Raw genomic sequence first — 12,552 nt, 5'->3', positions numbered from 1 at the left:
TTTAATTTTACTCTTTAACAAACTCCGAATCTGAGGCATTGAGAAAATAAAGAGTAATGGTTTCCTGGTCTTTCAGACATTATGGGAAGGAAGGAAGTTAGATTGTTTTTCTAGTTGATCCTCTTGTTTTATTTGCAAAAGTGAATCTATGCTGAAATATAAATCTTTAAGTGTACAATTTTTCTGAGCTAAAGCACACTCCACAATTACGGCAAAGTTTTAGATGGGTTCCTAGTATGGTTATTTAGGTGAGCCTGAAAGCTAACTGTGGTTACATCTGTTTAAGATCTGAGTGAAGCTTTGTTTACTCAATAAGCCTTATATTAAGAGTCTCTCATGTAGAGAGTGGCAAAGTGAGCAGTTAATGATTGGCATAACTTCTAGAAATTAGCTGCTTAGGTACTGAATTGAGAGCTAAAGTAGGAAGAAAGGTACTCTGCCTGACTGTTCCTGAACAGATCTCATCTTCCCTTGAATAAATTCTTCCCGTTTTGACCACTGAGGCTGTGTTGCTTGCTACTTTTTCTTTATCCTATAGTGATCTTTGATTATATGATGGGGGAGTTTTCCAGAGAAGACAGGTGCTTTGAAGCTGGAGTACTTTTCGTTACGAAGCCAGAGTGTTGTCTTCTTTTAAAATGAGGCAGTTCTACCTGATCAGGATATGTGTTCCTACAGCACAAAGTATGAGGAGATTCATGGAAGGAAGTCTAAGGGATGTGCATAAAACCTGGTTTGATCTCTCCCACTTACATACTTTGAGAGCCTGCAAATATAAACCCTGCTTAGCTGCAGTGCAGCTGGTGTTGCTAACACTTGTAACTGTCTCTTGTCTGAAAACCGAATTGCAAAGAAATGATCAGGACAGATGCTATCCTTATTGGTTTTTATAGTCATTTCCCAGGCCAGGTGTGATTTGAGGGATAAAAGCAAAGTATTCCTCTGTTTGGTGCTTTTGGGATTATCCAATCTTTTAGTTTGCTAGTGGCGTTTTAGGATATGCAGTGCTCATCAGGCGATTGGGGCAACAAAAAAATAGGCTCACAAAGCCTGTAGCAAACTGGGAAGGAAGCAGCAGGTCTGAGTGACTGGTGGTCTCCCTTTCTGTCACACAGTATCTTACATTAGAGCTTGGGCTGGGTGCTGCCTAGGCTAAGTGTTACTAGCATGTGAACTCTGTGATCTCAAACTGAGCAGTGATGGTGATGTATGCTTCCCATTAGCAAGCCTAGGTTTTAATGTTCTCTCTATTTCAAGAAACTGTTTCCAGAGTCATAGACAGACCACAGAATGAGTTGGAAGTGGTTTGTTTATATGTTAATACATAAGCAAATATTTTTAGTAAAATGCTTATTAGTGAATTCAAATTTTGAAGAGTTTTTCCTGGGGGATTTCTGCTGTCTAATTTTTTCCTTTCTGCCATTAGACTTCCGCCTGGCTCTTATTCAGCTTCATGTATCTGCTGTTAAATCAGATAACCTTCAACGAGCCTGTGGACTGGTGAGAGAAGCATCAGCTAAAGGAGCAAAAGTAGTGGCTCTACCTGTGAGTAAAGATCGTGGTCTACTTAGTACCTATACCTCAAACCCTTGGAAACCTCTCTTTAGTATTACTCAGGCATTATATATTCTTGTTTTTCTCTGGATAGCTTAGATGTTGTTTGAGGCTCCAAAATAGGAAAAAACTCAGGGTTTCTCTCTAGCAACACACTTAAGGGGGTTGAGGGGGGAGACAAGAGCAAAAAAAGAATAAAACTTGTTGTAGTGTAAGATTTTGTTTAAGTTTGTGCTGGTTTAAATCCCAGGCAATTCCATCACTGGTATGTTCTGAATTCAAGAAAGTAACACCGTGGTTTGAATCTTTGCAGAAGCCTTCCATGCTAGAAATGTAGGAAAAGGTGGTTTTCAGCCAAAGAATGTTGGTATGAAGATGAAAGCAAACAGGTATACAGTGACTCTTTTTGCCATAGTCATTCCAGATTAGGTAGTACATGAAAAACTAAACAGACTGAAGACATTTCCAGCAGGTCATCTGTGGCTGAGTTATGTTTAAAACACATTTTTCATGTGAATTCCTTGTGTGGGAACATAAGTAGCAACTTAAAATTACTGACCATTTCTGATTTACTTTTTGGACTTAAGCAATAATTACCGTGCTGAATTTTCACACAGATGAGTGTGCTGGCAACAAAGTGACCTTCCCAGTGTAGCTTTGAGCCTTTTCCCTCTCTTCCTGGGGATATGTGTTACCTCTGTGCCCTGCAGCATCTGACCCAGGAGTGCAAAGTTCTTCTCTGGGTGAACTTTTGGTCTGAATGTTTTACACGCAGAATGTTTTCCCTCCTGCTATCATAGGTGAAATATTAAGCAACCTTCCCAGCTCCTCTGTGCTAAATCAGCTCTTGTGTTGCGAATGTGACCTTTGATTATTCTGGCTGGGCTTCGTACATTGAGATTATCTATTATTTGCTAGTTTCATCATGGGTACAAACACTGAGTTTTCTAGACCTGTTTAGTTCAGGTACTTACTTTGCCAATGATAATCTATGCTTTTAGAGTAAAACTTGTCAAACAAGGGCAAGGCTTTTGACACACTTTTGGAAAGTAAATTTTGTTACAGGCATTAGGATGTGGGCATGAAATACTCTCTTCCCTCTATTTTTTGTAAGTCACAGTATATAAAGAACAGAAGTAACTTGCACTGACTGTATAATTTATGCCTCTGCAGAGGGATATTGCAGTTTTCGTGTGACATGTTAGCCTTGATGTGTTAAACTTTTTTCATTTCTGAACCAGGAAAAATTTATGAGAGAAAAACAGTTTGTAACGTTTATGGATAAAGAAATAGAAACAGAATCCATTTGAGTCTAGAAATGGATAGAAAGAAATTCAGAGATCTGTCCCTGTATTCTTCTCACTTTGGAGACTACAGGACTAGCTGATCTGTTCAGACAGGCTGCAGTTTTGTTCCTGCGTCAACTTACAAGCAGCCCCGTGCTCTGCTACCACAAGTTTGCACAGAGCCCTGCCTGTTCCCTTGAGCCCATGGTTTCAGTACCACCCGCGCTGACACTGCAAGTGGCAAGATGACGGTGGAGGCTGCTGGCATTGCATTCATTTCCTTGAAGTTCAGTCCAACTTTCAAAAGCCTAGGAAGCTCATTTGACAGCCTGCAGAGACTTCCCTTCCTACCTCTTCCATCTGCAAATTCTGCTGTGGGTTAGCTGGCATCTGCTGGCCCAGTGTCTGTATATGGGACTGAAACATCCATCCAGTTTTGGTTCAGTTGTTCCAATTCAGTAGAATCTGCTACAGTTGTTACACTGTTCAGGCATAAATGGTTTTTGTGGTATTAACAGCTTGCTGGTTTTTTTGTTGTTGGTTTTTGGTTTTTTTTTTTGGAGGGTCTTGTTACAATTTCTTGTGAGCAAAGGTAACAATCGAAGCAGGTGCTTGCCAAAGAGTAGGTGCTGGTACTGCTTGATAGCCCATCAGTGGCCTTCAGCTGTACTCCTTTAGGAGACAGAAGTGGTGTTGGAGGGTGTCACATCCTCACAGAGCTGACAAATATAATTCAGAGTAAAAGTTCTGGATATCCTGGCATCTCAAATACCACTAGCCACCTAGTTTAGGCATCTAAGCTGTGCCTTAATCTTATTGTCTAAAGATTACATGCATGGTTTGAAGGATAGCAAGTCTTTAACTAGAGCCTGAGATAGAAGACACTGTTCAATTGTGAGGAAATGGTGTTTAAAGCATTGTTTTAGCAAAAGGGTAAGTAATTTTGAGAAATGCATGCTTTTGCAAAGGTCCTTCTAAAAATTAAGAAGACAGAGGCTGTGGATGAGCATGAGCATTTCAGTTTTGAGAGGATCTATTTAGCTTGTAACCTGTCAAATGAGCTGGGTGGAGCCTGGTTCATTGTGCTGATGAGAACATTCCATGTGATCTTGTAAGACTAGACTCATAAATGTGCTAGCCTTGTTACTTGAAGCTTGCATGGTACTCCTAGCTCTTTTTCTGTTTGGCACACGTTCACCCCAACGCACCCACTGCATTTTCTCCATTTGCTGAGGTCTCTCTGGCCTGATATTTTCTGATTTGCCTATTGAGCCTTTGTAAACTAAAGTCCTGTAACTAAAGATTGTATGAGAACATTGACAGAGAGCAGTTTGAAATGTCAAGTACATCTCCTTGCAGTGGTGTTACAGGATTTTAGCATAATGTTTTTTTTCCCAATTCTAGGAATGCTTTAATTCTCCATATGGAACCAAATACTTTAAGGAGTACGCAGAGAAGATCCCTGGGGATTCAACACAAAAGCTCTCAGAAGTTGCAAAGGAATGCAGCATATATCTTGTTGGAGGTAGTTTACTCTTAGTGACCACCTCATTGAGGGAAAAATGGGCAATGTCTATTAGTGCCATTGGATCGAAATTCCATATAATACAGTGGGGGAAATCTTTGTTCTCACCTTTACAAAGGATCTATTCCAGAAGAGGATGGTGGAAAACTGTATAATACATGTACTGTCTTTGGGCCTGATGGTGCTATGCTGGCAAAGCACAGGAAGGTAAGATGGCAGAATATTGTTATTAAAAAAGTTTCTCATCAGTGTTGCATAAATTACTTCACTTGTGCCTAAAGGTGATGTGGATTAATAGAATCTTGCGTTAATAATAAGCTGTGTACTGTCAGTAAAATTGTTTGTCATTTTTATCTGGGACATGTCAGAAGTTTGTTCTGGATAAGGATGACAAAATGGAAGGAATAATTGGCATCCTAGGTGCTGTGAAAACTACAGCAAAGAGTAAATCCTGATCCAACTTGTCTGTGGACCTTGGTCTAAGTCTAAAATATAGAGACACTTAAGTTGGATCGGGATTTTGCCTCAGATTCCAAATGGTTCTAGTCCTTCTGTCATAAATACTGTTCTTTACATGCTTTTTGTGCCATATGTATGATTAGTGCAGGCAACCAAAGTCCAAGTTAAGCTGTGTCTGCTGTTTGTGGTAGACGCTTGCTTTCTGTTGTTTTCCACCTGGGCATTGCTTTGTGGCTTCTGGGAAACTACCTCCTATTCAGAACTGTAGAGCGTGGTTTCTGGTAATCTGACTGTGCATGCAGGTATCATTCCTTAGGTGAGCAATAGCTTATTTCTTTCAAGGAAAAACAAAAAAGAGACTGCAAGGTTGCTTGGAACAAATGAAGTGGTGCAGAATAGCTCTGGGGTGCAGGTCCTAATTTATTCTGTGAACTGATTCCATGCTTAGCTATGCTATTACATGGCTTTCTGAGGTAATACATTGCCTTTCATCTGTTGTTCCACACGAGTTTGCAAGCCCTGTAGCTGTTTATAGAATGAGTGCAGGCTTGTACTCTGTGAAATATGAAGTAATGATAATGCAAAACCAGCTGTATTATTAGGAAGCTGCAGTCAGGAACAGAATCTTCCATTGCAAGGGAGGGATATGGTCTGTCTGCAGGGGCTAAGAGCCATCTGCAGAGCTGAAGTAATGGGAACTTTATGACATGGTGAAGGTATATTCAGCAGAAATGGAACTCAAATCTTAGAGAGGAAAATATCACCGGCTTTAACATACTTCAAAAGAATCCTGACAAAGTCAAGACACTCCATATGTATCCCTTCTTCTGCAGAATTACTCATTAGATCAAGATATCTAGCTATTTTGCAGGAATTCTTTCCATGAAGATGATATAGAGCCATACTTTTATTATATTTTTAGCTATTTTTAACTACTCTTTATTACTGCATGGGAGGAGGACAGGGCATTCTATCTGATAAGCAGCAGAAAAGTTTGATATATGCATCACTTGGGTCACAGGAATTCTGTGTGTTGTTTTAAAATGGCCTGTTTTTTAGTTTTCCAACTAACTTTAGACATGTATATTTCTGTAAAGAAGAAAACGGCTTTAAATAATCTTTAGGAGATCTCACAATCTTAAGGAATGTTTAGTTGGGATCCTGACAAAAGAGTAGTCTAGATAATGGTAACTAGAAAACATGTGACTGGTAGAAGAGTCTCAAATACCAAGCACATAAATTGTTTTTGTTATTAATCATACTATAACTACAGGTTCATTTGTTTGACATTAATGTTCCTGGGAAGATACAGTTCAAAGAGTCTGAAACACTGAGTCCAGGGAATAGTTTCTCCATGTTTGATACTCGTGAGTATAAGACAAGCTCTTTCTTTAAGGACCTCTGCCACAGTAACACTACAGTCATTCTGCAATTCTCTTCCCCCTCCTTCTCCCCCAGCAATGGATGTGTAGACTAACAGATTTGTATTGGGCATTTGACAACCATGGCAAATATAGTTCGAGTTTGTTCCAAGTGAGCAGGTCACTTCTGAAACTTTTAAAAAGGCAATGTGATTGTAGAAAGGGTTGAAGCATACAACTTGCTGCTTAACAAGTAGTGATACTGTTGATTTGTTAAAGAGAAGTTACTGTATTTTTTATAGCAGATACATCTTTAAATGTTTCTAAAACATGGGCTTGAAAAGAATGTGTAGCAAACAGCTACAATGGCGTGTGCTTCATGTGAGGATGATACAATAATGGAGAAAATTAACTAAATCCCATTCCAACATTGATGAATCAACCACATCAGATAAAAAAGCAAGACACCTACTCCTCCTGCCCCCAGTGTTCAAAAATTAATGTGTCCTGTTTACTGAGCTCTCTGAAGAGTCTTGTAGTCCATGGTCTCTTTTTCCTCCTTGCAGTGTGCATGCTGTGAGAAAGGATTGGGTTGGCCAAAAAGTAATTGTGAGGTTTTTTTAGTAAAGGGACATACACTTGCAGTGAGTGCTTTCTTTTCTTGAAAGTAAAATAATTTAGAAACCTGCAGCTGAGTCAGAGAGCAATACATTACACAAAGACATAATTTTGTGGAAATGGCTGTTTTTAAAGGATAGATAAGACTGCTTCTCACAGTCTTCCTCTCATCATGAAGCATGGATTCTCTCCCCCACAAACAGCCAATGCTTGTTACAGGTAAGGATTCCCATTTAAATATAGCTCCGCATGCTACTGTGAGACTGTCCCGGTTTACTGGTACACAATTTTAGAGTCAGTTTTCTGTTGAGAACTGCAATTTTGTAAGGACTACAACACTAGTTCATGGGAACAAAGTGATAAGACACTTTGTTATGGTGTTTCAGCTAATGTTGATATGTAACGGTCAAGGTCTTGAGCAGTCTTGAGATAAACAGGTGCAGAGGTGAGGGGAAGTGGAAACCCAGGGGAGCTGACCCCAGGCTGACAAATTAATACTATCCCATACAATAAACATCATATTAACTATAAATTGGGGAATTTGCTGGGAATGGCCGTTCTTTTCACTCCTTCTTTTCTCCTTCTTGCTCCCTCTTCCCATGGCTGACATCCTGAGAGGGACTTGGTTACTGTCCTACCCCTGAGGCCTACTCCACCTCAGTATTGGCTGACTATAACACTGTGTACTTCATATTATAACTGTTAATATTAGTTTCTGTTATTTTATTAAATCTGTATCTATTTCAACCCATGAATCTCCTTTCATTTTTCTGACCCCCTTTCTCAGGTGGGGAGGAGGCATTAGGCAATAGAGCAACTGTCTAGACCATGACAGTGACTATATAAAATAACAGCTGGCAGGTTGACTACAGGCAGCTTTATGGTTGCTGTTGTGTACTTGTGATAGCGATTTGACTGTTGTCTCTTGTGTTTTGAGAACAGCATACTGTAAAGTGGGCCTGGGCATCTGCTATGATATCAGATTTGCTGAGATGGCTCAAATCTACGGACAGAAAGGTGAGGCTGGGTCACCCAATGGAGCATGATTAGCCCTAAGGCCTGAACTATGCAGGGCCATTTTAAGATGTGTGATCAGACAGTCTTATCCTTGCCCAGCACCACAAAATGCATCTTGTGGTTAAGACCTCGTTATTCAAATAAGCATCTGTTCCCCTTGAGTAGTTTCGTGTTACATGTTTGCTGATGGAGGAATGGAGATGGGTTGATCCCCACATTTGGTGATGAATCACAGGGCTTTGCTGACATAAGTAACCAACGTCTCATGCATGGACAGGCTCTGTTTGGTTCCATTCTGGGCAGAGGTCTGGAAGTGCTGAAAGGAACTTCACCTTGTGCCTCAATGTGAAGGGCTGTACTAAGGCAAACCATCTTCCCCTTAATGACGGTTGGGTTCTCATTTTCTTTTAACAAAGGTTGCCAGCTGCTGATCTATCCAGGGGCCTTTAACCTGACAACAGGACCAGCTCATTGGGAACTGCTGCAAAGGGGACGGTAAGAACAAAGTGATGGCTTAGGCTCCTGTTCCAGAGGGAGTTTTGGCATGTGGAGCTGCCTCTGTGCGCCAAATGACAACTGCATCAGAAGTGGTGTTGCAGGGCCACTCTACTCTTGGAGCTGCACCATTTCTTAAGCTTTATGTGAAACACCAGAATGATTGTGCTGTCAAGAAGAAAAGCAGGAAATGCTTATCCTTCACTGCTGCCAGCCCCTCTGCAGTTATGCCCTTTCAAGGAACTTTTCCCCATGGCTCTGTAAACACCCTTCACACAAACTTCTAGACAGAAGAGCCAGTAACCATTTGAGAACTGCTCTAATTACAGATAGAAAGAGATCCTGAGATTCCTGAATGCAGTATTTATTCATTTGGTCACCATCAATCAGTTTTGTTACATACTGAATGAACATGTGATTCATTTGACCCACTAAGTCTGGAGCAGGTGCTAGACACTTTTCTTTCCAGGTTCCGTTTTTTGTGACCTTCATACCATTTACAATTTTGGCTAGTCCTTGGAAGGATATATAGCTTGCCCTTCAGAGTGAATTCTTTGTTTTCTGCTTAGTTAATTGCTGGTATTAAAAAATCTACTTCCTTTCCCCCTTCTCTCATCTTTCTATGAACACAGGGCTGTTGATAATCAAGTCTACGTAGCTACCATATCTCCTGCTAGAGATGAAAAAGCATCCTATGTTGCCTGGGGACACAGCACTGTAGTAAATCCTTGGTGAGTTCAGAAAAAAACCCAAACGAACAACCAAAACCCTACCTTTTTGTGGTTAAAATAGATGTGACTGTCAAGTAAAACATTTCAGTCCCATTTTGCCATCTACTCTTAAAAATGTCATAAGTTCACAGTAAAAAGCATACTTAAAATTCTCAAAATCATCCTTTAAAACTGTCTGACTAAAAAAAAAATACCCAAAACCAAAAAACCCAAGAAAGAAACTGAAACTAGTTTAACAGTATGTATTCTTTTTGATAGCAAAGCAGCTACTTAGTACTAGTGTTTAGCATTAGTTAGGCTGCTGACCTTTTCACCTTGTCCCTGAAATTCAGTCCATTATGTACTATGCATTATGGGAATTCTCTGTGCAGAACTGACCCATCTTAAACAGCTTAGACAGAACTATTTCATTTCCTCAAAGAACAACACTGCTTTGACAGAAGAAAGAACAAGAATGCCTTCAGCTAGACTAGAGACATATTCTGACTTAAGCAGAAGTCATGCAGGTGCACAGGAGGTAAAAGTGACCAGATCTTCAGGTGGTTATTTTTCTTTTAAATGAGTCCACTGATAGTTCTCTTCCAGGTGACTGCAAAGTAAGAAATGCTTTATCCATGTCTTGAGCTTTTAAGTGTATATGATGAAAGCAGTGACAGAACACCTAGTGGGAGACCTCATAAATAAGGCTCGGTAGCTCATGTGGCGTAAAAGTATACTCCTATTAGAAGCCAGTGGGATCTGAAAGGAGGAAGTGTTAATCTTTGCCATATATGGCTGTCCCTGATGAAGTTGTTTGATTCCCCTTGAGGTATATTGCATGTTCAACGTGCACTGGTTCTCGTAGTTGCTCTCACCATGGTGCTTGATCTCTGGAAACGTGTTAAGTATGTGTATGTCACATATAGAATGTGCCACATAAAAAGCCTGGAAGCCATTTCTGTTATGAACTGTGATGCTATTTTTAGGACAGTCCTGTCTTTACAGCTATAGACATCAAGGGTAGGAGGTCCCTTTTGTACAAACAGCAGCAACTGGACTGATGCCTTGAGACCTCTGTGTTAATGCTGTGAACAAATGTGCTTAATTTTTCAGGGGTGAAGTCATAGCCAAAGCTGGGGCTGAAGAAACAGTTATATACACAGATATAGGTGAGGATAAAGCCTTTTTTTTTTTCCTTTCTGTCTGGAGTACAGGCCATGAAACTAAGGAGAGAGAGTCTTTTAAGTCTGTGGGCTTGCACATGCAGTTACAGATGAAGCAGCATTCCCACCCCTTCTCCACCTTTGCTAGATTAAAGCAAGAACAAGCCGTGCTTGACTATACTCTTCCAGTTTCCTTGCTTATAAGGAAGCTGCTACCTCAGGAAAGAGCAAATTTGAGGGAACCTTCAGCCCTGGCTGCCCAGTTGCAGTGCCCCACAGACCCATTCTCCATGAAAGCTGCTCTTTTCCTGCCTTACCTCAGATCAAGTCAGGAGCTTTCCTTGTTTGCATGCTGTTCTAATAACTTTTTATTTCTCCCCCTGCAGATCTGAAGGAACTCGCAGAAATACGTCAACAGATTCCTATTTTAAGCCAGAAGCGTTATGATCTCTATGGCGTAGAAATGAAAAAGTGAAACTGGGTGAATAAGGAAGGTTCAGTTGGCTGCTGTTTTCATCTTCAGAAGGATTCCCTTTAGTTGCTCCACAGTCTAAAAACCTACTGCTAAATAAGCCACTTAATAACAAACAAAAAAACCCACTGAACTTGGTGGTGTAATTGTGAAATTGATTCAAATAAAGCTTGTATATCTCCTGTTATACATCAGTACTTTATAGTATTTTACAGCTAGGATAAAGAGGGAAGTGAAACCACTTCAACAAGAGTAGTGGTTCAGTTTTCGGCCCCACACTACAGGGATGACATTGAGATACTGAAGCATGTCCAGAGAAGGGCAACGAAGCTGGTAAAGGGTCTGAGGCACAAGTCTCATGAGGAGCCGCTGAGGGAGCTGGGGTTGTTTAGCCTGGAGAAGAGGAGAGTGAGGGGAGAACTTATTGCTCTCTACAACTGCCTGAAAGAAGGTTGTGGTGAGGTGAGTTGGGTGTCTCTTCTCCCTAGAAACAGGTGATAGGACAAGAGGAAACAGCCTAAAGTTGCACCAGGGGAGGTCTAGTTTGGACATTAGAATTAAATCACTACCAGGGCGATTAAATAAATACTGGAGTAAGATTCCCAGGCAGGTGGTTGAATCACCATCCCTGGAGGTCTTCAAAAGATGTACTGACATGAAACTAAGGGACTTGGTTTAGCTCCAGATTACTAGTAGAGTTAGGTTATGATTGGACTTGATGCTTAAAGGTCTTTCCCAACCAAACAACTCTATTATTCTATAATGTAGAAGCATGATTCTTCTTCCACCTCTGTCCCTCCTTAGGTGTCTGTGCCTTAAAGTTCCTTGAGGAGCCAATTTCCAACTTTGAAAGCTTAAATAGTAACACACTGAACAAAACTGCTGCTCTGTACTACTTGGGACAATGCAAGGAGCTGCCAGAGCTTCTGCTGTAGAAGAATCTGTTAACAGGTTCATGGGTCTTGCCTGGAATATATGTTTTAAATTCTGCCTATTGCAATCCCTGTTCATCGCTGAGTGATGTAGGTTACTATTTTGTTAGAGCAATGCATGCCACCACACCTTTGCTCTACTGCACTGCTTCCTTAATACAATGTCTGAATGGGCTTTAACTGTGCAGCTTGGCAGTCTTCACCTGAAAAGGCTGATGGGAGTCACTCAGAAGGGTTAGAAAACTTGTTGCACTGATTAAACCTTTCTACCCACCATCTCCCAGAAGAGAGGCACTAGAATTGCTCCATGTTTAAATGCATTACTCCTACCGAAGGCCAACTCCCATCAGCTGCAAGGGAAACACTCCTTACTTTGTTAGTCCCTTCAGCAAGAGTAATAAACGGATTATTAAAGAATAATTAAAACCAGCCTAGCATTTTGTTGCTTTGGCTTTTTTTTGTTGGGTTTTGTTTGTACTTTTGTTGTTGTTTTTTTGTTTGGTTGGGGTTTTTTTTCCCTCCTTAGAAGGAGGGCACCTTGGTACTTCAAATGTAAAAATGTAAGAATTTGCAAACAGCATTTTTTTTCTTGGGATGAAAAAAAGAGGCAATTACAACCTATCCAGCATTTACCACGAGGCTTTTAGTTTTCCAGCAGCAAAAGTGATAAAGAATAAGGCTAAAGATGATTTCAAAACACAAAAACAGGAGGGAGAGAAGGTTTTGTCTTGCTTTAGCTAACCACCAGTTTTCCCCCCAAACAACCTTACCTTTAGTCATGTTTGGCCATCTTCCTCTTCCCACAGCTGCTCTCTCGAGTTTTTTTTTAATGTTCGTTTGGCTTCTCTGGAATGAGCTAAGTGTGTTTTATAGAGGAAAACTAATGGTTAAATTAAGCCAAACCCTGAGGCACCTTTCTGCTCAGAAGACGGGACACACCATTCCACTCAGTGGCATTAT

The 12,552-nt window shown here is 40.6% G+C and overlaps 1 protein-coding gene across 1 annotated transcript; it reads left to right on the top strand.

Annotated features, from left to right (window-relative positions):
- Positions 1–638: 638 nt before the first annotated feature.
- NIT2 (nitrilase family, member 2) lies at positions 639–10,691 on the top strand. Its single transcript, XM_010178990.1, has 10 exons — positions 639–684; positions 1,427–1,545; positions 4,245–4,365; positions 4,484–4,572; positions 6,098–6,191; positions 7,746–7,820; positions 8,237–8,315; positions 8,948–9,046; positions 10,139–10,194; positions 10,575–10,691. Exons 1-10 carry the CDS (start codon positions 639–641, stop codon positions 10,661–10,663), a joined length of 867 nt encoding a protein of 288 aa, XP_010177292.1. The 3' UTR covers positions 10,664–10,691.
- Positions 10,692–12,552: the final 1,861 nt, after the last annotated feature.

The sequence above is a fragment of the Mesitornis unicolor genome, unplaced genomic scaffold, assembly GCF_000695765.1.
Source record: "Mesitornis unicolor isolate BGI_N332 unplaced genomic scaffold, ASM69576v1 scaffold5432, whole genome shotgun sequence".
Taxonomy (NCBI): domain Eukaryota; kingdom Metazoa; phylum Chordata; class Aves; order Mesitornithiformes; family Mesitornithidae; genus Mesitornis; species Mesitornis unicolor.
Note: the sequence above shows the minus strand (reverse complement) of the source record. Positions and strands in the feature narration are given on the sequence as shown.